This window comes from Photinus pyralis, unplaced genomic scaffold (genome assembly GCF_008802855.1).
Source record: "Photinus pyralis isolate 1611_PpyrPB1 unplaced genomic scaffold, Ppyr1.3 Ppyr1.4_LG1, whole genome shotgun sequence".
NCBI lineage: Eukaryota > Metazoa > Arthropoda > Insecta > Coleoptera > Lampyridae > Photinus > Photinus pyralis.
The window spans coordinates 23,144,232-23,170,371 of record NW_022170249.1 but is presented as its reverse complement, the minus strand read 5'-3'; the positions used below and the strand labels follow the sequence as shown (position 1 = coordinate 23,170,371).

At 36.1% G+C, this 26,140-nt stretch overlaps 1 protein-coding gene across 1 annotated transcript in view; it reads left to right on the top strand.

The window, feature by feature from the left end:
• LOC116160631 (S phase cyclin A-associated protein in the endoplasmic reticulum) overlaps positions 1-26,140 on the top strand; it is a 62,448-nt gene that overhangs the window by 33,189 nt on the left and 3,119 nt on the right. Inside the window, exon 11 of the mRNA XM_031473882.1 lies at positions 10,811-10,938. Coding sequence (XP_031329742.1) covers positions 10,811-10,865 — 55 coding nt within the window. The 3' untranslated portion in view covers positions 10,866-10,938. The remainder of the gene's footprint in view (positions 1-10,810; positions 10,939-26,140) is intronic.

Below are 26,140 nucleotides of genomic sequence, written 5' to 3'. Positions count from 1 at the left end.
GTCAGAGTTTGGTGTTGAGACTTTTTCTCCAGTGGCCAAGGCAGCACACTTTCCGTTCGTTTAATGCAGATGGCATCTCTGCCAGCTTATAATATGAAAATTACAGCCAATTTGATGTAAAGACAGCTTTTCTGAACGGTGATCTTCATTGAGGAGGTTACATGCCGTTCAGCCTGAAGCGTTTCGATGACAGAAAGCGGTCGAGTCTGGGCGTCTAAAAAGAGTCTATATGGTCTGAAGCAAGCTCAAGGGTGCTGGAACGTGAAGATCCATCAAAAGTTGACTGAGATAAGATTCAAAAGCGTAAGCCAAGCCTGATCCAGGTCTTTATTATTCGAGAAGATGAATAGACATTGCCCTGCTGATGTATTACGTTTATGACGCGTCTTATTCTGAAGAGAGCAATGCGAAAATTGAGGAGGTGCCTTGCAGCACTGAAAACTGCACGTTTTCAGTTAACCACTGGTATGTCAAAAGTTATGCTGGAGTTGCAGTTAAGCGCGGTGCGATGGCTGCCGGTATTTCATCCACCAGTCTGCGTACCTTGGAGCGTTGCTGCAAGATTTCCAGATGTAGAAGCTTGCAACTCCGTGAGACTACCTTGGGGCAAATCATCGAGAACAGGCAAAAACACCACGTCTGGAGGAGGAAATGGAAGAAACAGCTACCCAGACGGGGTTGGCAAAAACTGATGGTTGCCGCCTGTCTATACTCGACCAGATTCTTGCATATGTCGTAAATCAAGCCTGCCAAAGAAGGTGGCTGATCCGACCAAAAGCAGCATTTGGCGAGATGTTGTATACAAATAATGAAGTACGTGCGGAGGGAAAGGCTTTGATTTGGGTCTGCCTTGATAAGGCGGGGCGAAGGCACGAGCTGGTGCCGCTATTCAGATGCGGACTATAGGCAGGCAGATCAGGCTGAGCCGAAAGTCAACTTCAGGTTGTCGTTAGTTGTGTTTATTGCAGAGCGCAATAGCGGTCACCGGCAAGTACGAAACAACAGTGCGCTAGCCGCAATCTACGCACGAGGCCTGAAACTAATCTGCTGGCAGGCGGAGACTGGCGAAGGATCGTCGTTGTGGTTACAGAAAATTTATTGGATGACACGCAAAAACGAGAAGATGAGATGACGAAAGCCAAGTCTGAAAATCGACACATATCGGCTGTATGAATCTAATTCAAAGTGAGCGATTAATAGGCGAACGAGGCACATTGAAGTAAGAATTCTTTCTGGGATTCCGAGATTTGGTTAGCTGAAGGGCGATTTAGATGTTGCAGCATGTCGCCAACTGAGAATCAGCTAGCGGACATTAATGACAAAGAGGATCGACTCGGTGGCTGTGTTTGAGAGTCTGCCGAACCCGCCATGCGGATTTGCCAGTTTTGAAAAACACCAAAATAGGTCTTAAGCATTTTCAAGGGCCAAGTGTGAGAGATCACTTGGTGAAATGCACACAGATAGTCGCAGCGAAGCGCGCTACTAGGCCTCATGATAGCTAGCCTTGTAAAAAAAAAACTGTGTTGGTTGTATAGAAGTTGTTGTTGACTTGTAATCTTATTGACAATATAAAAATATTCTAGAAATTGAACTGACATCTCCTTAAACTTTGAATTAAAAAGCCCTCGATATCTACCAATTCTACTTGCATTTTTGTTTGGAATCTGCTAATTGACAACATAGTTCTCTATTTCTCATTATTTTATCAAAAATTCGGCAATAAACCCAATCACCATGGCTAGGAAGAAAAAAATCAGATTCAAACGTTATTCAATTCGAAATCAGTTTATGACAACTGCCATTAATTTGTTTGTAAAATGTATTTCGCTCAGGGCAAAGTATTTATAATAATAAACAACGTTTACAGCGGAAATAGATACTCTAGTACGCGATATTTGCTTTCCGTGCATTTTAATGGGCGTCCGTTACAAAACCTATTTAAATTCTTTAGGAAATTTCCATAATTTTGGTAATTGGATTTATTGTCGAATTTTTGATAAAATAATGCGAAATACACCTGAAAATAAACTAAGTCGTATATTAGATGGGAAAAAAATCTTTCGATTGGTGTTATTATAAACCCTCTAAGTTAACATGGGGAGCAACAATCATGTTAATTGCCTATGTTCGGTTTCTTAATATTCGCCCGGTATAAAAAGATATGGTATACACTTAAAGAAAGTGTACATTGTGTTGCCTTTAATCAGGCGGAAAATGTTACATACTACATTTTGTTGTTAATAATACAAACGTAATCTTTCCCGTATATTCAATTGACAATAGATGGGTAAAACAACACACTGTATGAATTCAATTGGCGGCCTTGTTGCGTCGAGTCTATGTAATAATTGTAGTCTATGCCACACATGTTATACGTGTATTGTGTGTTGCCTACTTTTAACTTGATTTTTCGATACAACTCGGCGGTTGCTAGAGTGAGATCGTAGAAATCGGGGGGAACATGACCCTTCCGTAAAGAACCGTCGCGAGGCGGAGGGCCGAATTTCAGAAGAGGACGGGAAACAAGCGGTGGCTTCACTCTCTCAGGCCGACCAGTAAGTGTGGAATGATGTGTCGCGTGTACTAATTGACCAATGCATGGAATCTGACAGAAGATAGACACTACTTGAGTTACAGGCATAAACAGGCATGGAAAATCGGACTATCCATACGATTTTAAGGAATGACTTCCATGTGCGTAATATGCGTGCGTCGAGGTGGGTGCCACATGCACTCATTGAAGGTCAAAAATGGGCACGATACGCAATATCCTGTGACCACCTGCTACGCTACCAGCAGAAATGAGACCACATGCGGACTTAGGAACCAAACGTTTTCGTATTGACACTGTGATGTACCCAGGCCAGTCCCGAGAGACTGCGCAACTCAAGATTTAAATTCAAAACTTTCCCTCCCAAACTAACTGAACCCCATGGCACGTGATCGTCTAGATAAAGCTACCTAACTTGAATAACCGAATAATAGGACCACTTATTACGTTGTGTTTTAAAGAGTCGCTACAAGATGTGTTGTTTGTCGGAGTGAGGATCAAGTAAGGAATACAAATAAAACAAGTACATGCTTTAAAAACGGAGATTTAATCCAAATAATTTGCATTGCAGGATTAAATTTAGAAAATGGTAGTTCACCGAGTACAAATATAAAAATAGGCTGGGAAAAATAACTGACCAAGAAAAAACCCAGCCAACAAATTAATATTGAACTTTATAGCAAAATTAGTCGTCTGTAATGGCATAAATGCATGTTGTCAAGTACATCAATACAAAGTCGAATCCCAGGCTCCACTGGAATTCCTAAAGAATCAATATTTCACACACATAACAAAAACAATCATTAAAACATTACAATAAATTCATATAATAGGTTTGGATATTGGATGGCCAGTGCAAATCCCACACCGAGTAGTCTTTAGTTGCTCTGGTCATGACATGTCAGCATTGTATGAAATCGCTAGGAGTTGGCCTCTCAGAAGAGCCTTTCACATAGGAAGGATACCCCAAGTTGTTAACAAAACAAAAGGTCACAACGAGAACACGCCACACGCTTTTAGCGAATCCCTGCGCAAGTGAGACCGGGCCTAGCCAGCGCCCTCATGTACGACTAAGCGGGACCCCAACTAATTCATTCACACATCTCTAGGGCCAGTCCAACCCACTAGTCTTAAAATGCCGGGTTATAAATTACCGAACTCCAGGCTCTTTATCATGAGTACTGACAATAACCGATCAAAAGACAACTCATGACATAACATAAATAACAGAGTAACCAACGGCAAACTCGCACGCATACATAATCATAAACAAAATAGTTATACAGAATTTACGTAGGCGTTGACAGCCAACATATTTGCACTGGCATAACAAAGACTGACACAAAACCAATATTCGGTCACCACATGTCAGGGATCGACTAATCGGATTGATTAGCAATATCGGCAGATTTTGTATCGCAATTACAAATATTCGGGGTTTATTTAAAAAAATATCAAATCAAAACTAAAAACTGTGTTTTTCGTCGCTATCTTGTAAAGTTTGATAGTTCCATATAAGCGATCGTCCAATTGAATAATTGTAACAAATTTTTCTAGGCCTTCTAGTTATAAATTCTTTTAATGAATGTAGTTCATGACTAAATACACAGAATTTGGTTGTGCAACAAAAACATTAACAGAAATAAAAACTTACGTTCGTGCCTGCCCTATCCCTTAATATGGGATCGAAAGAAATGGTTAGTTTTTAACTTCTATAAGAAAGCGTTCGGGTGAATAGTCAAAGCTATCCGTTGACAGAAGAAATATGTAAAAATGTGCAACTTAAGCGGGAAACTTACTTAGGTTGTAAAAGAAAGGTGCAATTTGGTCGTATAATGAATCGAGCGTTACAACAAAAAAACAGTACATAAAAGATATATATCTCTGCGTATGTCAGTTCTGAACTTTAGCCAGCCTCTGCTACGTCAAATCGAGATATTAAATATCGGTATCAAATATAGCACAGTACATATTCGAAACAAGTCACCCTGCCAAATATTAATAATCATAATCACCCGGTTCAAATAAATAGTAGGAGCATAAATTTTAGTACAATCACATTACAACAATACAAAGGAACATGTCGTGGCAAACATTGGTATCAAGTAATTAATTCACAATGCCAAGTGCAATATGTAACAATCAACCACCTAACGTACGTCACTCGCCCCCAGATGAAGGCACCCTGTAAATACGCAGTAACATATTCAGGTAAACAAAAACGAAATGTGCTGCAATAAATTCAATTATAAATTAAAATGTAGTTCTGCATACTTGTATTGGGTATCGCCCCTAAGGGAACATACAGCATCTAAATATAAACAAAAATACGTAAATCGGTCAGTAATTACCCAGTAGAAACAGTATAATTAAAACTGCAATTTGTATCTGGAATGTGTTATAAATGGCAATAATAAATGTTGTACGAGAATAAAGTTAAATTGGCAAATAATTGAACACGATCATATCGTTATTAGGGGGATGCAATAGACGTAGAGATAAATAAAACGAGTACATCACCTTTGTAATTGTCGAAGCTGCACTCACTATTCGCAACGTAAAGATTTACTTCTGGTCACAACAAAAGCACACATACTTCTGCCGCATTCTCCCCCATTTTTGTTTAAAACAAATCCTAGACGAAATTTGAACGTGCCCCGAGACGGGTCCATACGGATCATTAAGTTTCCTCGCATAGCGTAATATTTGACAGTTTTATTGTAAATTATGGTCCATTTCAATGTAGAGCAGAGAAGAAAAAAACACGTGTTCCACGAAAACGAAACAAAGCGCAATCTTGACCTTTTTCGTCGCGCCAGGCTCGGATTCGGGAATATTTAAATAGAATTTTAGCGGGATAATTCGGTTCCATTACAGTAATAATCCTCGATAAATTTAGAAGACATAATTTCACAGAAGGAATGAGTCGCATCCAGTGGCATAGCATGCCCAAATGGCGGTCAGGGCAAGCATTAAAATTGCGCCCCTACGTAAATTACCTTAATATTAAAACAAGATATGAAGAATCGTATACGATGTTCAGTAGGGGAGCTCGCATTCGAAAATCTGGCTCATTCCATAGTACTGTTCCTTGAACTCGTAGAAATCGATTGGCGAAGGTTTGACATCGCTGTCTGTTTCGTTCTCGAGATAGGCGAGGAACAGACGGACGGACGTACAAATCCATCACATAATTAATAATTTTCATATATGGAGAGTATCTTTGGCAACACCGGCATGAATGTTACCGTTTTGCTGCAGGTACCTATAATCTCACCAACTGCGGTACATTTTAGTTATTCAACTCAGTTACTAGAGGGCCAGAGTGTCGCCCTCCCAGCGTTGAGTAAATTCAAACTATTTCACAATTCTTTGCTATTACTGAAAACAAAATTGGAAAATTCGAAACCGTTCGTGAGTTATCATGTACACAGACGGACGGACGGACAGAACATCCAAAATCATAAACTCGCTTTGTGTCGCTCGTTAATAAGCAGTGGATTGCGGATTGAAAAACGAGTTTGTTTTATTAAATCGTATTTGTTTGTCTTGTGATAACGCTGCGATTGCACTTTTTCACCATGTAACGAGCGCGTTGTCTACCTATATCCTTCCACAGGGTACCTATAGGTTCATAAAATGACCATTTTTTTATTGACATTTTTTCCAAAATTGCAAGCATCGTTCCAATTTTCATAAGTATATCTGTGTTGATATGTATTATGTGTTGCCTATACGCCAGTCGTTATATGTCTAATATTTCTATTGTAGCTCATGTTTTATTTGTTAGCTGAAACAGATTTAGTTTTCAATTTATTTTTTTGCTACTGTGCTGCACCTCTACCTCGATCTTACCTACAACATTCCGATAGCTACCGCCCTCACACGTCGAACTACAAAATCAAAACAAAGACCATAAACTCTTATTTCCCGGTTTTCTCTTCTCCATAACAAACACTTGTTTGGTTGCCTCGCCGGTCCATTCGTAATATCGAATGCGGCAACTTGATCTGGAAATACTTTTACTTTAAGGGTTATTATCGCCTGTTTGCGGATACGGCGGAACGTAAGGGGAGAATGCATTAGCGCCAAGCTTTTAGTCGCGGTGAGAGCTGAACGACTTGTCTATAAAATGGAATGCACGTTATGAATTTTACGCTTTCGTTGTTTTTAGGTGACGGCGGCGTCGGAAAAAATTTATCGTTTCTATAATTTTCTAACTAGTTTTCGCTTCCACTTTTTCAAATAAAATCGCATAGGAGCTTTGACGTTAACAAGTTTACCAACCTCGACGATCAAAGAACTTTTAATTGGTGGTGTACAATTTCTGTTTGACAAAAAAAGAGTATGCGTAAACAATAAATGTCCCTACATTAAATGGCACTGATTTAAAACATTATTGTAAATTTCCGGCTTCGAGATGCCAAGATATAAATTTACAAATAATTCTCTTTTTTTAGTTGATGTATAAATTAACTCGAAGTAAATAAACGTTGAGAGCGCGGTCTCGTTGAAGAAAAAACTTTAAACGAGTTAATTGAATAATCCAGTTAAAATAGAAACTTCTTCAATTCGTTTGCTTATAAATTATCTTGGAAAATGTCATTTCCCGTATAGCACTAACGTAGACAAATTAAACTATCGTTAAATGTTTTTTCTTGTCCCTCGGTACATATTATTTTAAATTGCGCTCTTCCACCAGGTATCTATTTTTATATATCATCGATTCGAAGTAAGTACTTGAAAATAGGTAAATTATATACTGAACTTACCCCTCGTTCTCTGGTTTGTTAAAAATAACTATAATAATTTAAACTTTTCATATTTATGTTTGTGTATTAATGCATTATTGTGTTAAAGCATTATTGTTGCTATTACATTCACTTAATGTTCTATATGACAGATTGTAAATAAAGCGGGGCCGTAGCTAGAACGAAAATTGTAAGGTTGCAAACGACATGTTGGAGGGTGCACTTATTGTTTACAAAAATGAAGTCTCGAGAGACTTGTTTGTCAAAAAAGCAAAAAATATATTAAAAAAAACTAATTTTATCCAATATATATTATACTTATATTAAAAAAACAAAAGATATAAATAATATAAAATAAACGTAACATAAATATAAGTCAATCGAATCAATATTTAAGCATACATAAAAATATTAGATAAATACAATTTATATTTATATAATACATTATATACAATTTATAACAATAGAAAAAAGCTGAAATATATATAGTTGCAATGCAACCTTCTCTGTTTGGCATTATGAAATTCTCTTAGAAGTGTGTTCATGTCTATATTTATATTTCTTTCCTTTTCGAATGTAATCAGCGATGTGGCCAACTTATGAAGCAAGAAACAAGCCTAGAGCTAGAATGTCCAGATTTCAGATATGTCTGAATCTGAGTTACTTAAACTTGTTACTTTTGAACCAAATTGCATAATTCTAATAACCATTATTGTACTCATACTACAAAATGTAGTATGTAGAGTAGGTGTTATAATTATCAAGAATAATCATTTTAATTCAATTTTATTGTAATAATTTATTATGAACAACAATAATATTGTATATTTGTGATAATTAATTTACAATGTACAAAAATAGCAATATTGTACATTTTTATTTTACGATTCTGATCGTGATCGGTCAGAGGGTGCCACTTAATATCCAGAGGGTGCCAGGCACCCTCTGGCACCCCCCTGGCTACGGCCCTGAAATAAAACTTAGAGATAAAAAAAATGTTTGTACCTATATTACTTATGCACTTACAATATCGTGTTTTAATTTGCCTTTTTTTGAGCCCCGAAAAAAAAATTGTCGCAGATCGACCCGGAAAAATATTTTCTTATAGAATGGGGCCTGTAGAATCCATAATTTCCAACAGTTCCATGATTGGGCTACTAGTTCAAAAGTTACAGCCCTTTGAATTTTCTTTCGAAATTGGTTTCTAGTCCACAACTTTTGATTGAGAAGTCTGATCGAAAAAGTACTAATTGTTTTGGATTCTACGCACCAAAATTAATAAGAAAAGTGTTTTCCTGAGAAATTTTGGTGCAGTCGATTTTTGGTAAAAAAAGGAAGGTTATACACTGCCAAAATTAATAGTATTTTGAAAAACAAAATGATTTTCAACTGCTCTCGTGGCATCATTGAATAAGATATCAGATTCCTATTTTAATGGTATAGTACCTACTCAAGTTTTATACCTTGCACTGTCTGTAATACTCTTCAAGCTCTTCAAGATTCCTACCTACATACCTATAGGTAAGATTATTAAAAATTCTCTCAAAAGCTCTTAAAGACATTGTTAGAGGCTTTAAAGGCCCGCACTAAAAAAAATGGAGACCATTAACAACTCGCGGACAGAAAACTGTTGGTGATTCATGAAGACCTTCATCAAAAGTAATACTTAAAATAATCCAACGTTCTTAAAGTTATGTACAGACCTTTAAAAGCTTTTAAGGACTAATCATGGTTTTTATATACGTACCTATTCTTAAAAATTCTAAAATCTCGGGAAGACTCCCCCTTTTATCTATGCTTCTTGAAAAATGACAGTTCAAATTTTAGTGTAATAAATTGTGAATGGGCAGTTTAAATGTACCAGTGTATGGTATTTCTGAAAAGCATTTTTTAAGAGCTTTCCAATGGTGTATCACAAGTGATACGTCACAATTCAAAATTTAGGCATGGGGGCGGCGGGGGGTACGAGGTTGGAAGTTGGTTCCTTCTTTATATGACCATTTTGATTCCCCTCGATTCTACCGAAACGGTTTTGGCCATTTTGTGATACCTCTAATATAAAAAACGATATCGCCCATTGAAAGTTTTAAAAGTGTCACCCTGTATACTGAAATACTGCAATTAAATGTAAATTTTCCAATCAATGAATCAAAATAACCAAAATCCTTCGCTTGGATTCGATTCTTATTCATAAATGTAATACAAATCTATTCATGCAAATGGTTCTCATAGGTAGATTCCTTTAGGAATATTAAAAGTACGTCGAACAAAATTTCTTATGCAGATTCTTCAAAATAACTGACCACTACAAATCGACAAATTTTAAATAACTTACTCGGGTATCAATTGATCGTATCTCTTTGGAAAATGCCGCTTCCTTTAGAAATATGGAAACAGATCGCTTCGATGGTACAGTTGACTTTTTTGCACCACCACGCAAAGTTTGGCCGAAGAAAAGGTCGTGTGGATCGCAAATCCAAGCAAACCGGCTTCAATTTCGCGAAGGTAAAACTCGAGATCGTGATTATCCGACGGCCAATACTCTGCCGTGTTGATATTAATTTTGCTCAATTTTTCGATGGAAATTTCCCTTATGTGATGGTTTTGTCTGTCGGCCTGTCTAACTCGAGAACGAAAAGTGTCTGTAGACCTGTGGGCGCAGTTCAGTTAAAGCTGGACTGTGGTGCTAAGGGTCCCTGGTTCGAATCCGGGTTCAGGCATGGATATTTGTAAATGTATAGTGGGTTGGGTTGGTAGAGCAGCCTTGGCTGAAACCCCGCCCACTCGAAAATAAAGGCAAAATAAAATAAATCGTATCTTGTTTTATTATGCGTCAACGATTTGTACGAAGTTAGTCGTAGTCGTATGCGTCGCTAATAAATTGGTAATACATTTAGTATATCATATATGTGCTTTATAAATATAATAATAATAATAATTTATTGTCTAAACAGAATAGTTCCATAAACTAGGACAATATTAGATAAATATGTACATAATAGCCGAAAAAAAACATTAATCATGAAATACCTAAGCAAAAAAAATTACAATTATTTTAGTTAATATACAGGGTGTTGTATAAACTAAGATGCGGTATTTTGAGATTTTGATCGCAATGTACCTTCTACAAGTTTGCGTTCACTTTTCGGACATCAAGCATTTAATTTACAACGCCCCATGCAATGGATGAAAAGACTCAATCATTGCCGACCCTTTTCTATTTTATTATTTTTCTTCTTCATTTACCCCTTTTAGATTCAATATACAAAATGTATCCTTGTTGAATTGTTACGGATAAAGTTCCATCGATAGAGACATAAAAAATCAACGACGCGTACATTACGAAATTGTAAAATATCTCTGACCCCTCGGACTTTTAAATCAGAAATTTTATTAGGGAAGATTGACTTTCGTGCATTATTAACCGAACGTCCTTTCGAAGTGGATGCTCCTACATTAAATCTTCGAACTCGAAGGACCGTAAAATAATCCTAAACTTTTCTTGCAGAAATTGGGAGATTGCGAGGACGCCTTGCCGACCGATCCCCTGGCAGCATCCCTGATGCAGCTGGTTACTACCGTCCTCGGCAATACGTCGAAGGTGGTACAGCAGGCGCGCGTGCAGGACGTCGTAAGGTAAGTGAGTTGTAAACTTCTCTCGCGTCGCGTTTATTTATTATAGATAGATGATGCGTCGGTGTGGTGCAGTTTATAGAGGGGCGATGAGGGTAATAATGATAATGCGAATCGAATAAGTAACTAGCCGTATCGGATGAGCGGTGACATGACAAGTAAGCAATGTTGCACGCCCTTATCTGGTCATCTGCACATCTGCCGCATTTTATACCGTACGGTGTGTGTCTCCTGGGGGTTTACGTTCCTTTTTTTTCCGAACTCTCCCGCGAACGTTCGACAGGACACGTTTCTTATTTACCCGGCCCGCGAAACTAAAACGTCACGGAACGAAATAAATGAATTATAAAATAGATTCTGATTGAAACATCACGCTGCGCTGTGGGCTATCAAAGTAAAATAATCGGGGATTATCATTGTTTGCAGATGTCAGAGGATAGACGGGGTGGCTTACATGGGGTAGCCAGGGGTAACTGTACCTATACATGACATATGCATTGTATGTGAGAGCGCGCACCATGTACGTAGCGTGCCGAGGGTTGCGCTTTTTGCGTCGACATACGGACAAGTTTTCAAAACCCAATATTCGATACTGGGTTTATGGCTTGACAGTTTTATTGGCAGGTTGAAATTGCATTTTCATTTTTTTAGTCTACCAACTTACTTTTGTGAATATCTTCCATGCCTTAGGTACTGTAGGTTGTATAGAGTGCTATTCAGAAGTGGACATAGGGATTTATATGTATTGTTTTTTCCTATGTCTACTTTTAAATGACAAAATCTCTTTTGAAAGTCGCCTAATTGTATGCAACCAAAATAACTTCTTAAAACAAAGATCTGGCCGTCACCTCTTGGGCCCGGTGTACTTCTTAATAAATATCACTGTATACAAAACGAAACAGGTGTAGTAGCAATTTTTGCCCTCTGTATGCTACATTTTTGACGCAATCACAAAGGTTAGAAATTGATAAAATTGACAATGCTTTTTTTAATGAGGCCTTCTTTGAACTTTCAAGCCTGCAGTTCACTACCAACAAAATTTACTGCAAAAGTAGCACCTGGACATTCATTGGCAACTTATAATGGCATGGAAGCGAGGCTTTTCTCTATCTTCTCTATCCTCACTGTCTATAAACAATCTTTACAACTGCCCTAATGCAGTTCACAATGATTTAGAAAAGTATAAAATGAAATTAAAATACAGTTAATTACAAGAGAGGCAAACTAATCATTCCAACCAAATTTAATATAAATTACGTTAGCAGTTCGTATATCAGACCATAAGAACATATATTATCATTAAAAATGCTACTCGTAAATATTATATCTACTTCAATTAATTAATCTTAATTGAAAGGAATTTACCTTGTAGTGAAGTATTCCAGTAGTTGGTTCGCACTGAATATAATTAACAAATGCTTCAAACTGCACATTTATACTTAATATTCCACTTTTCCTAACTGGAATCGCCGAATTTCATTCAAAAATTGCACTCCTTTTTTTTACTAAGTAAATGACTTCCTTACTCTACTATAAGAGCTCTAAGGTAAGTTTTTAATATGTTAATGTTTTTGTTGCACAACCTAATACTGTATTTAGTTATGAACTAAGTATATGCATTAGAAGAATTCTTGGATTTGAAACCGTCAACGCCGATATTGTTGTTTTTAGGAAAAACTGGTTAACATTTCAAATACTGGCTAGACCTTTATGCATATTACTAAAATAGGGCATCTAAAATTAGAAAGACTACGAATTCGTCATTTCAATTCGAGTTAAAGTTAAAGATGCGTTTTGCTTAATTATGAATTATTCCATTATGAATTATGAATTTGAATCGATTAGACTCAACTATTAGCATTGCGTATTATATGCTAAAGCTGTGCCCAGAATCAAGTTGGCTCCCCAAATTTGGGTGCAGAAACTATCGAGTGTCGCAAATTCGAAAATTGGGTCAATATGCTCCGAGCACAAATCGTTAAAGTAGTAGTGGAATTTGCAGCTTAAAAACCGGGAGGCTGAAAGTCATATTGGACCTTGCTTTTCAATTCAAGGAAAACTGATTTTCCAGACCAGCACAAATTAAAATTGGATCAGCACAATTTAGCACATTACGCATTTTTTAAATTGCGGAGTCTAACTTGATGGAGCTGATCAATTTCACATTCTAGCTGTTACAAAAAAATGAATCGGGAATTCGGGAGAAGTTTTACCATCGTCACAATTGGGTACTCCGATGCCTGGAGATTTTTTTTAGAATGTTCAATCTACAATAACAGAAATAAAACCAACCCGGCAACGTTTAAAAATGGTCACCGGACTTAGAACTAAAAAAAAAGTATTTTTTTGAATTTGTATTTTGTTCGGCATAGGAAAATTTACACATGTACCGCTTCATAGCAGACATGAACGAAAGTATGTCTGGCAATATCAAGAAACATATTGCGGAAAGGGAGCGCGATTGCCACGATCTCTTAAAACCTAAAAGTTTCATTCCGCTTTGCGAAAAGCCGAGCAGGTGATGGGAATGCGGGTTTCTTATTCGTTTAAAAAGGTGCGCGAGTCGAAATTGATTTGTTCAGAAAAAAGGTTCCATTTCAGATGTTCTAGCGGGCGAGACTTAAATAGTGAGAGAAGTGGGATAGCGGTAATTCTGGGTTTCACGAGCGATCACATGTACTCTGTGGATGAATTTTTCTTCCGTGTGCGTAGGTTTGCTGTCGAAATTCCTGAATTAAAACGTGCAATTATTGAGTAAAATTTAGCGAAGAATTCGCAGTTTACAGTTTAACTTCGGGTAAAACATGTAAAGTGCCGTGGCCTTTTAAAATTCGGGTTCGCAACGAATTGCGAGTTACCTGTATGTGTGCAAATATAAGAAGTAGTAGAATATAAACAATAATTGTTGTCACAATCGAGAGCGATTTAATAAATGATCTCAAAATATTACAAACAGTAATATCTAGATCTGAAATGTCAACATTTACATTTAACTTAATTTTTTGGCAGAAAAGGATGAATTCGTAGTCTGGAAAATGATTCATATCAAAACGGGCTTCGGCAGAAAAGAACGGAACTATAATGGTTAAGTGACTATCAGATAAATGTAGTAATTACAATTCAAAAACCAATATGTACTTAAACTTTATATAATGGAGTCGTCGAAAATACCTTTGAACTCTGGTTGTAACGGCCTTTTGAGCTCAGAAGGACGCTTATCTGCCTTGTCTGTAACAGAAAACAACACAAACAAACACGAGAGAGAAACTGAATAGTGCGCCACAAAGTATTGCGGTAGTAATAATTATTCACCATTTTACGAAGATGAGATGTAATTCAGGTACTGCGTAGGTAATATCCAGGTACATAATAACGAAAAAATAGTCCTGAAGATTAGGAGAAAACAATAAGAACTATGAAAACCCTCACACTAATTACTTGCAAATATAAATCCGCTAGGCGTATTCAAAAATAGAGAGAGACACTCTAAAGAAATATGGTAATATCCAATACTAAGAGCCCTTATTCAACTAGACAATAATTCAAGTAAAAGTAATGGCGTATCAAGAAAAATAATTTCCACGTAACCACTGTGAATGCCAGATCTTCTCTGCGCGGAAAAAATACCACTGTTACGCAAGACCAAATTAAAGAATAGATGGAATTAGAAGTATTATGGGAAACCTCTGGACGACCTGTCGCGGCGAAACAAAGAACTATTGTAAATGATACTTATAACACGCGGATGGTCTCTAGCGGCGAAAATAAAGAAGTAAGGTAGTAAAAAATCTACCATAAAAATAACTTACATCTTAACTAAAGGGTTTACAAAGGAAATACCTAGATGCCGTCAGAATGTTGAATGGTCTTTCATGTAAACCGAGTCGCAGAGCCGGATTAAAAGTCGTGTTTCCGAATTCGCGGTCATTGTCAAAAAATCCTATGCGATTCTTCGTATCTTGTTTTTTGCAATTCTTGTACCCTTTATATGAGAGCGTAAAATCTCCATCAGAGATTGAATATCATAAAATTAGCACAACAATGACAGCATTTTGTGTTAAATTTTACGTTGATGTCGCTTAAATTAAAAGAATGTGAGCGTTCCAAAATGGTGAAATGACAAATCACCAATAAATTGAAGGGGGCCGATCTTGTGGGCCTCTTCTTCCCGTAATGCAAACCAGAATTGCTCTGAGCAATTATACCTATGGCAACGAAGGAAGTTTCATTTTTCAAAGTTATAATTGGTTGTTCACCTTCGGAACCGGGTAGAAATAAGAAAAGATCACTTATGGTCTACTTATGCAAATGTTTTCTAATACTAAATGCGGAGTCGGTCTCGTTGGTTCTTACAAGTGCGAGTGTCTACTTAATTTGGAGTCTTTCTGTTGTGTTACGTTTGACACTTGAACTGAAGTGTTCAAAGAACTGTGTTTGAGTTTATTTCGTTTTTGTCATAAGACTGCCGTAATCGGTTATTCACCTTTGGTGAAGTGTTGGCGCGACTTTTAGTGGAAGCGTCTTCGTTTACTGGCTTTAACCGTCAAATTTGTGTCGCTGGCTGCGATTTCTAAGCTAAAAACAACAATGGTTTAGGGTGTCGGCGTGTCAGTAACACAAGAACCAAAGCATCCCATCCCTTTCGAGTGTTCGGTAAACGTAGGTCCCACAACAAACAACAATCTGTGTAAACAAAAACGTCTCCAATTGCCCGACCGACGTCGACTAAACTACCCCACTGAAAGCGGAATCAGGTTACGAATCATTTTCGGTCGTCTTCTCTCATCGCTCGCAAAGGGAATCGAAAATTTTAATAAAGCGCAAAGCCGCGCCGGAACGGAACGACGATCGGAAGCAAAACCGAAAACACACAACGCTTTAATATTAATATCTAATTTATAAACAGAAAACATTGAGAAACGAGCTTTGCCTCGTAATGGAAAACTCAAACAGCAACTTCTTGTTAATATATTTCGTGCTGAGGCTCGAGAACAAATTTCAATTAACCGCGGATCTCACGTTAAGATTTTCTATTAAAACTTAGTACATGAGATTAGCTCAGTATTTGCTCCTCTCCAAGATACATTGTTTTGTTGACATTACTAACTCACTTATATAGCCTCTCTCTTTATAATCACCGAGCTAAGACGAAAAGTATCATTTTGAATTAACTGAAAATTGCGTATTCTGGCGGAAATCACATTCAGATGGCAGGATAACAGCGTTGCCAATCTGGACTGTTGAACAAACAGTTAACACTTAACACTGTTATTTTGAATTTGACTACACTTGCGGCCATTTTGACTTCTACAGCGTGTCCCAAAAAGTTTTATACAAATGGAGGTAAAGATTATCTTACGTTACACAAAAAAAGCTCTCCATGATTTGTAGATCCAAAAGCATAACATTTTTAAAACATTTGCTGGAATACAGGGAAACTCAAAATCTGCATGATTTGGAGCGAACACTGATGTAACATTTGACATTTGTTGCCAGTTATTACTTCGGTATTTCAAAGCATTCTATCAAGAACGTGTGTAACAAGGATCAGTAATAGGCGCTTATTCTGAACTTTAATTTTTCCTGTATTCTACCCAATGTTTTAAAATGTTGTGCTTAATTATGGATCTACAAGTCCTGCAGAGCTTTTTCTTATGAAATGTAAGATAACCTTTTTTTAGACACACTGTATGTTGTATATACGACACAAACGTTTGCGATTAACATTGTAGTTATTCTCGCATATAGAAAGTATTGCGATATTGTGGTAATGTTGGCACTATTGCATATAGTTCTTTATTTCGCTAGCTCCCGATGCATGCGAGCTTCTGAGGTTGTATGGGAAACAGTTTCTCTCTATACCAGTACCAGTGCCCTATTTTCAGGGGGGCTAAAAGTGCTCTAGTCTAGAGCAGTGATGGGCAAACCTTTTGAATAAAGGGCCACAAAATAAATTTTCAATGAGGTAGTCGGCCGGAATACAATATGCAATAATTTTGTTTATTTTATAGCATATGTTAAAATGACATTTTAATAGGCTTGAATGAGTAGGCTAAGCCGTTCTTTAACCGTTAGGATAGATAAATATTCTAGACGTCAGTTTATATATATATCGTGGATTTGAAATAAGAATGACAGATGTCATTAGAATGCACACTCATTTGTTTCACATTATCTACCCTTACGGTTAAAGCTGGATTCACATGAATACGAAATCCGACGATACGGTCATCCGAAATGCTTATGATTGGTCAATAGTTTGAAATGTCAAGCATATTTCAAATTATTGACCAATCATAAGCATTTCGGATGACCGTATCGTCGGATTTCGTATTCATGTGAATCCAGCTTTAACCGTAAGAGTAGATAATGTGAAACAAATGAGTGTGCATTCAAAAATAGTTTCTCGAGAAATAATTTATGTCGCCGTTGTTAAGACAACGAAATTTGATGGCCGTCTGGCACACCTTCAAGGTATAGCCTCCCCACAAATCAGGAAGTTAAATTCCTGCTTCACAATCGACCAATGGCGCACCGAACAAAGTTCAGGGGTAGAAAATGGAACAAGATCCTTGAAAAAAACACCTTGTACATAACCAATAAGTCCTTCAGCGTCACTCATATTTCAAATTTTAACGAAATATCTCAAAAACTGCAACAGATATAAAGAAAAAAACATAAAAAATCTTGAAATTTTAACACCTTGTACATCGGTAACGTAGCGTTCGCGAGCCTATGTAACTTTTTAGTCATAAAATAAGCCAAAGAATTAGCCTCTTTATTACGTGATATTTAGGAACACCTTGTATACAAAAAATGTAAAACTAAATGTATGTTTTTATCATACAGTGCAAGTGTAAAGTTTGGAACTCTGACAACAAATCTTTCAGTAAACGTTTTTGTTTTTGAGATATCACATACGCGAAAATTTTTTTAAATGAAACCTCTATTTTTTGTGCTGAAAGAGCATGCAATTCTAAGACCAATGGGGGGGGGGGCAGCAAAACTGGCATAGCCCTTAGGCGGAAAAAATGTAAATGCGCTTTTTCCAGTACCTATTATACATGGTGTTCCTAAATCTGACGTAAATACGGAAGGGCCTAATTTGTCGGTTTACTAAAAGGTCATATAAACATATGTTCGTTATTGCTTCGTTACCGATCTACAGGGTGTTATAATTTCTAGATCTTTTAAGTTTTTCGTTATATCTTGCAGTTTTTGAGGGGGAGCAATGTTCCATTTTCTACTCCTGGTGTGTCGCTGGTAACATTGTAAAATATATTTATTGATTTGTTGAGTCTCTTGTGATTTTTTCGTAATTGCGACCGTTATCGAGACAAAAATTAAAATCAATTTTTGGTAATTATCGAAATGACTGTAATTTTTAAAATGGTCCAGTAGGCCCTGACTTTATTTGGAAAATATCTTGTTTTTATTAGTTTTGGCAGTGGACATTGAAAATTGTATCTTGCGTTTGCATATGTTCATAAATTAAAAGTTGGAAAGTGTACTGTAGAACATCCTGTAGATCGGTAACGAAGCGTTTGTAGACCTATCTCCTTTTAGTCATAAAATAACCTAAAGAATTACCGTATTCTGTATTTATATCATACCTACTTAGGAACAATGTGCATACCAGTGTCTTCGGGTATTAGGAATGAGAGCTGCAGAGGAAAGTTTAAAGAACTTCAAATATTGACATTAACATCTGTATACTTACTTATCTCACGTATACAGGGTGAATAAAAAGTAAGGAACATTGATGCTGGAGCCGTTACTATTAGTCATATCAAAAAAAAATCTAAGGACCAACTTACCGCAGGGTAAGAGTCTTAAAAGTTTATTTATTACTGAGCTAGCCGTGGATTTCATATTTGATCTAAGAAATTAATTCTTACAGCAGAACTTTTACCAGTGCCGTAGAGATTAAAATTTATTTTATGCAAGTGGGGAGTATTTGTAGTAAATTGTAAATATTTTGTGAACATTGTAATCAAAGATATATTGGACAAACGGATAATTTAATGTGTTTTCTACTTGAAAGTGGTATTAGTAGCCGTAGCTGGGATTTTGCAATTGATCGTGCAAGTACAATTGTAACGTGGGGTAATAATACTCTAAATAGATTCATCATAACCGTTCGTGACGTGAATTGAAACCGGGTCTTTATTTAATAAAAAAAATACATAACAGACCCTTCCTTCCATTAAGGGATTGTGCAAACATATGGGCTGGTTTAATTTAAAGCGTAAAACATCTTCATTGCACCACGTACTTACGTCGATAGATATGTTTCAGAAATTTTAGCATCGATAAATTGTATCTGTTTATGTTTACCTAAAACGACAATGCTTCTTAATTTGTTATGACGAAGACTACGACACATTACAATGGCGCACATGTCATCTCCCAGGCAATCTATAGATTCGCAACTGACAGCGAGTGTAACAGTAGAAGCGCATACACACACGGGGGTGGAAACCCTCTATACAAACACGAGCTCTGAATGTACTGACGCGAGACAGATTTTAAAAGCCAATGCACTTCTTCTTCTTATTCCTGTCTATTTATCATCAATTCGAAATTTGCGGAAAAAAATGTCGAAACGGTCACGTCGTTTATGCGAAAAAATCACCGCCCGCGTCGAATTTGTAGCGCCCACCCGGCGAAGCGCATTTAATACCCTAATACCTCTTTATGCATTTGCATATAACAACCCTCTTTTATACAGTTTAAATTCATTGTTAAAATTTACTCTTTAGTTCATTATCGTCGGTAGCGATAGTTATTCGGTACCTCCCAGTCATAATCGTTGCTCTTTCTTTAACCATCTGCTTCTATTAAAAAGGAATACATTATTTGCTTTTTCACTTAGACAAATTACATTCGTTGAAATTTGGACCAGCATTTCAAAATTGTGTAGTTTTTGTTTATTTTGGAACTGCATACCAAAAGATCGGTTTGAATTTGATCGCTGAAATTTCTTTTAACATTGCTCTTTATATTTTTTTATTGTTTGAATGATTTTTTGAGAAACCGTGGGTTCTTTTTAAGAAGCTGGCCGATTTTTAGAGCTCAATGACCGATGTCCGAATTTTGCACACCAGAGATGCTTTCACGAAAGAGATCCTCAGAGATCTTCCCACCCTTGATTTCTTATTCACAAAAATTATTTTTTTAAATTAATTCTTATTTGCAGTTGTAGCAATTTAATAATCTGCGTCTCTCAATAAAATGTTAAGGATAATTCTAATCGACTGAGAGTTCGGAGATCCATTCCAAATTTCAGTTCTTTCGAATTTGGGGATTTTTTCTATAATAGATCGCGGCAAAAAGAAGGGAGCGAAGGATTGTGGGAGTCGAATTTTTTTCCAATCTTTACGTGACGCCACTTGCCACTGAGACACAAAAATGAACTGATAACGTACCGGCTGACCCAATATCGGCCATATCTCGGGAACTGTTCGTCGTATGACTTAGGGGTAAAAAAAATTATTGGGTAAATCGGTTATGAAGAATCGCTGGAAAATATTTTCAAGTTCTAAACATGACCACCAGAGGGCGTAACTGCCATCTTAAATTTTAAAATTGCATTTTGTTTAAATTTCGCATAATAAACTCAACATTCTTTTTTTCACATTTTTAAAGAGAACCAGTTTATCGATCATTTTTGTAAAAACAAAAACTCAGTTATTTCAAAAACAAAGATGGCGTGGGGCGTTCAATTGTTTTTGCAATAACCTGCTTTAACTTCTTAACCGTTTGACTGATTGTAACATTAAATTTGGTATCGTTAAAAAGGGCATTCCTTGGCCAACAAGAATCAACCGCATTTTGAAAATACTCAAAATATATCGCCAGCATATTAAATGCTTCTTGGTTAAATCGGCATTTTAGAAAAGATTACAAATTCAAAAAACTGCGCTTTCTGAATGTAAAATTGTAAACACAGCAGAATAATTTACAAATTACGGCTGTGTCATTTGTTTAATTTTCCAAGGCCTACCTAAAAGTGTAGGGTGTTTTTCCAAACAATCTTTCGCGCCATCGACAAATACCGGAAATCATAAAAAGTAAATTTAAGATACAATTTAAGCATTTTTAATTTTTATTAATTAATTAATTAATTTCATTTTGCCAATATTTGAGGTTAGGAACGAGTTGTTGAAAAACGGTTTTGACTGGCCTCTTTGGATGTTATTTGGCTACTTTTTCATAAAGAAAAAGTCATATCATTCCATTTGATTTTTTAGAATTTTGGGTCATAGTCTCAAAACTAACCCCCTGGCGGAGAAGGATTCAAGTAAATTAACTATATTTTGGTTGATTGTCATTGCCCAAGGAATGCTCTTTTCACCCCTCGTTTCAACCATACGAAATTTGTTAAAATCGATCAAACGGTTAAGAAGTTAAAGCATGTTATTGCAAAAACAATTGAACGCCCCACACCATCTTTGTTTTTGAAATAACTGAGTTTTTGTTTTCACAAAAATGATCGATAAACTGGTTCTCTTTAAAAACGTGAAAAAAAAATGTTTAGTTTATAATGCGAAATTTAAATAAAATGCAATTTTAAAATTTAAGATGGCAGTTACGCCCTCTGTTGGTCATTTTTAGAACTTGAAAATATTTTCCAGCGATACTTCATGACCGATTTACCCAATAATTTTTTTTACCCCTAAGTCATATGACGACCGGTTCTCGAGATATGGCCGAGGAACAATCTTATTGGGTCACCCAAACATGATAAATAAGTGAACAAACCAGTGAAATATTATCCCAGAGATTTGGTGATACTTATCACCCATCACTTGGCCACGGAATAAAGAAATTCTTTCTATCATACGAAGGACCTTACGAACGTATAACTTTCAAAGATAGGCATACCGCACCACAGTCTTCTTCAAAAAATTGTTTCCAAAAAGTTCCACCTAACTATAATGCTATGTGACGTGAGTTAAGATGGCACTGCTTTTTCTCAACACCCGCCGCATAAACGACTACCTATGGGGATGCGAACGTGAAAGGGCATGAGATACTTTACATTTACAGCGTTTACTTTGTTGGGCATAAAAATCTTCGCAGTTTCTTCGGTTGAGCGCCACCCAGTTTGTTATAAATGTTTAACTTTCTCTGTACAAAAACTGGGAAGATACCAAGGAAGCAACAAGTAAATTAATCAAAGAAATACAACAAAAATGAATGTCACTTTATTAAGCGTATCAAATTTCCCCATCTAATACAAATCTATATCCATATATCAAAATTAAGTTAAAAATTGAATATAAACCCTACAAATTCCAAACTAACAATTCCTCTAATTCAATAGTGATCATTATATTCACAATAATTACGTATTGAATGGATCCAATTTTATAGCCTCCAAAATGGGAGAAAATGTAGAAACTCTGCCAAACCCTAATTCGCGAATTCTACAAAATATAGGCTAACGCGCCAATCATAATTTATTTGTCACGACCTACATACGCTAGAATTTGGAAAAGACAGTGATCCTCAAACAAACAAAATTACAGTGATACTCAACCAAAAATAATTTATATGTATGTACGGTTACAGCTAAAGTGAACGAGAGCTATTTTTCTAGAAGTGAGCCTAATGTTTTATGCTTTTGAAAATAAAATATAGCCTGCTTGATCGTTATCGTAGTGTGATTTTTTGGAAAACGCACGCGTATAGAAAAGCAGTAGTCAAGTACGTTGTATGTGATGTGATGCAAATTCATGGAAGTCGTTTAACGCTAACGTTGATAAGTCGAGAAAAAAAGGCAATTAGAATCCTTAAAAGGATAAACGCTATCGTAATTGGTGAGCAACCGAGCATAAAAACGGACATGTTTATTATATATCAGTTCATGCTTTATTTCACTTTGATATCTTTATAACTGTATCGTGTTTGACATAATTATTGCCGTTCTCGATGCTCTCTAGTCGAGAAAATGGAAGGATTTGTAGAATTTTAATCAAATCTTCCTCTGTATGAGAAAATATTTCGCTAACAATATTCGCTGCCGTTGGGACGATTTTAAATTGCGCTCAATCTAAGTAAATACGGCGAATTTACACAGAGTTCTCTCATTCCTTTTACAAATTCCGACTCTCTGTAATTATATTTGGATTTCAGACTTTTTTAGTTTTCGCTCGGTGCACATTTCAATTAAGCAAAATAAAACCAATTTACTTTTGACGATCTGATGATATTACGTAGTATGTTCTTCTTTGTATATTACTGCATGGGCGTGTTTCTTGTTTTCGCAGAGGGGTTGGAATATGAAGAGGAAAGTAGTCGATGTAATAATAAAATGTTTGAAGAAGTCGTCGGTACTGCGTTTGGCGAACAAATTTAATTAGGGAAAAGAGAATAAAGTTTAGCAACGTAAATTAATTACGGAAAAGTCTTTCTTTACTTTATATTTTCTTTAATTCTTTTCTTATTTTTTAATGATCGCACAGTATTCCTTTTCCTTCTCACCAAAGTGTTTTTTGCTGGGGAGTTTTTACGTTGCTGACGTTTACATTTTTTAGTCCTGATCAAATAATTAAAATGCTCTCTGTATTGATTGGAAGAAACGTTTTTTCGTCAGTACAAAAAACTATGTTAATATATGACAGCAAATCGCCACTGGCGGCAGCGTTTCGAACTACTCTGGACTCTTGATATGTCAAACGGGCGTTTCATCAGTTTGACAATCGAAACAAAATGGAAACGATTTTCGATTAAAAGCGAACATTTTTGGTAAATACAAATTTGTTTTATTTAGAAACACCGCGACGCGGGCGTCGGTCTGATGTCACGTTAGTGCGGTTTGAGAAGACTGTGCAATAAATATATGAATCAAGCGCTGCATCAGCTAGTAGATATCTACTCGTAAACAAGTCAGGCGAACTCGAGTGGCATTTCCTAGATTGAAATACTGTTTTAGATTGTTTGTGATGCCCTCGTCCCGACGGTCAATATTATTTGAAGCGAATGAACCCTTCAACATGCAGACGCACTTGTAAAATGTAAATGTTACCAATATCGTAGGCTAAGTTCCTCCAAAATTTAAATTTTCTCCTATTCCGATTCCCTCTCGAACGACGCAGTAAGGATTAGAAGCGGCCCTACTCACCTGATCTACGATATATTTTTATAGATTAAAGAAGGATAATGCTGATTAAAGAATAATAAGGGAAAGTGTCGCAACGTTAGGGTTGTTACAGTAGGGAAACTCCGAGGGAGGGAAGTACGGTCAATATATTACGGGGTCGCCGAAATATTATTTGCACCTGCACTGTTATATGAGCTTAATTCCGCAACAGTGAATTATCGTCATGTAATTATTCCATCTACTTAGCTGTATGATGAATTGCCTTTATGATGAATAGCCCTTATTTTAATTGAATATGTTTGAATGACCGAGAAGCCGTCACGTTTAAGGAATATCAAATTAAACCATTCGCTTGAATGTTCTAAAAATTAGATTACCCTATTATTAGTATTTATTTTGTCCTTTTTGATTTGGGTGCGATTGTTGAGAAAGAATTGAACAAATTCAAATTTTGAGACTTTTGGGTATGCTTTTGTTTTTTTTTTTAATCCACAGTTTACTAGATATGAGTGAAAAACAGGTTTGGTGATTTTTCATTTAACTGTTGTAGAATCGTTAGTATTAGAAATACAGAAATATGCAAAGTCAAAGAACAAAAATTGTAGATTTTTTTCCGCTTTAAGAAGATACATTTATTAATATTTATTCTTCTTTTATAATTTTTGAGTTATAACGCAAACTTACATTTTTTTAAATGGTAATCAACATTGGCCTGTTCAATTGTCGTCGTAAATGAAATGTACCTATCTCACTACATATTGTTTTCCATGGCCAACTCTGTTAACTTACCTCTCAATAATACGAAAATTACTACAGGGCGTTTATTTATTAAAGTACATTTAGCAAGACTTATATTGTTATAAAGAGAAAAATTTGTCCCTTTTAAAAATGTCAAAGCCAACTATGACTACCATTTAAAAAAAATTAAAGTTTGTATTATAACTCAAAAATTGTAAGATCTAAAAATAAATTAGTATGTTTATCATGTTAAGCATTAAAATCTCTAAAACTTTTATTCGTGTCATTTTGTTGTATTTCTAATAATAATGATTCTACAACACTACACTAAATCTGTTTTTCGTTCATATCTAGTGAACTGTGGATTTTTTTTCAAAAAACAAAAGCATATCTTAACTAAGGTCTTAAAACGACAACTCTTTCCTCATTTAACCGAATCCGTATGTCTTATGGTTTCCGAGATCCCAATACTTAAAATGAAAAAAAAAACTCACCCTGTATTGTATACGGTGTTAATTAGATGGCTAGTGAACGTAATGGTCATACATGAGCTAAGTGACCTTTTATTGAACAGTAGATTTTAATTAAAGACAGGCGGGCTGGAATCTAAGGGGCGGTAATAATTAAATGCTAGTGGTTGTATAGGTAGTTTAACTTCAGGCACTAGGTGCGCACCACTGTGCTAAAATTTACGAGGTTTTGATAGGGGTTACAGGAATATGGATTCCCCCAGATATAAGGCCGATTCTAACTCAAAAGTCACTAGATGTGGAAAAAAGTCACTAGAAAAGTAACTAGGTTTGAAACTCTACTCAAAGTCACTAAAAGGTCACGAGAGGTTTGAAACTGTGCTAACAGTCACTAGAAAAGTAATTAGGTTTGAAACTCTGCGTCACTAGAAAGGTTTGAAACTCTGCTAGTGATATAGGGGCCGATTCTAAATCAAAAAGTTACTAGATGTGAAAAAAAGTCACTAGAAAAGTAACTAGGTTTGAAACTCTGCTCAAAGTCACTAGAGGTTTAAAACTCTACTAACAGTCACTAGAAAAGTAACTACTAGGTTTGAAACTCTGCGTCACTAGAGGGGTTGCTATTGATATAGGACCGATTCAAACTCAAAAAATCACTAGATGTGCGAAGGTAACTAGGTTTGAAACTCTGCTAGTGTCAAGTCACTAAAAAAGTAACTAGGTTTGAAACTCTGCTATTCTCATATAGTGGGAATTATTCGTGTTGATTGATTATCGATTTCGGTTACTCATCACTAAAGGTTATTCACCTCATGTTCTTTCTGAGTTATTGATTGATTATCGATTTCGGGGTCACGGCAACTACGGTCACTAGATTTGTAAGAGGTTA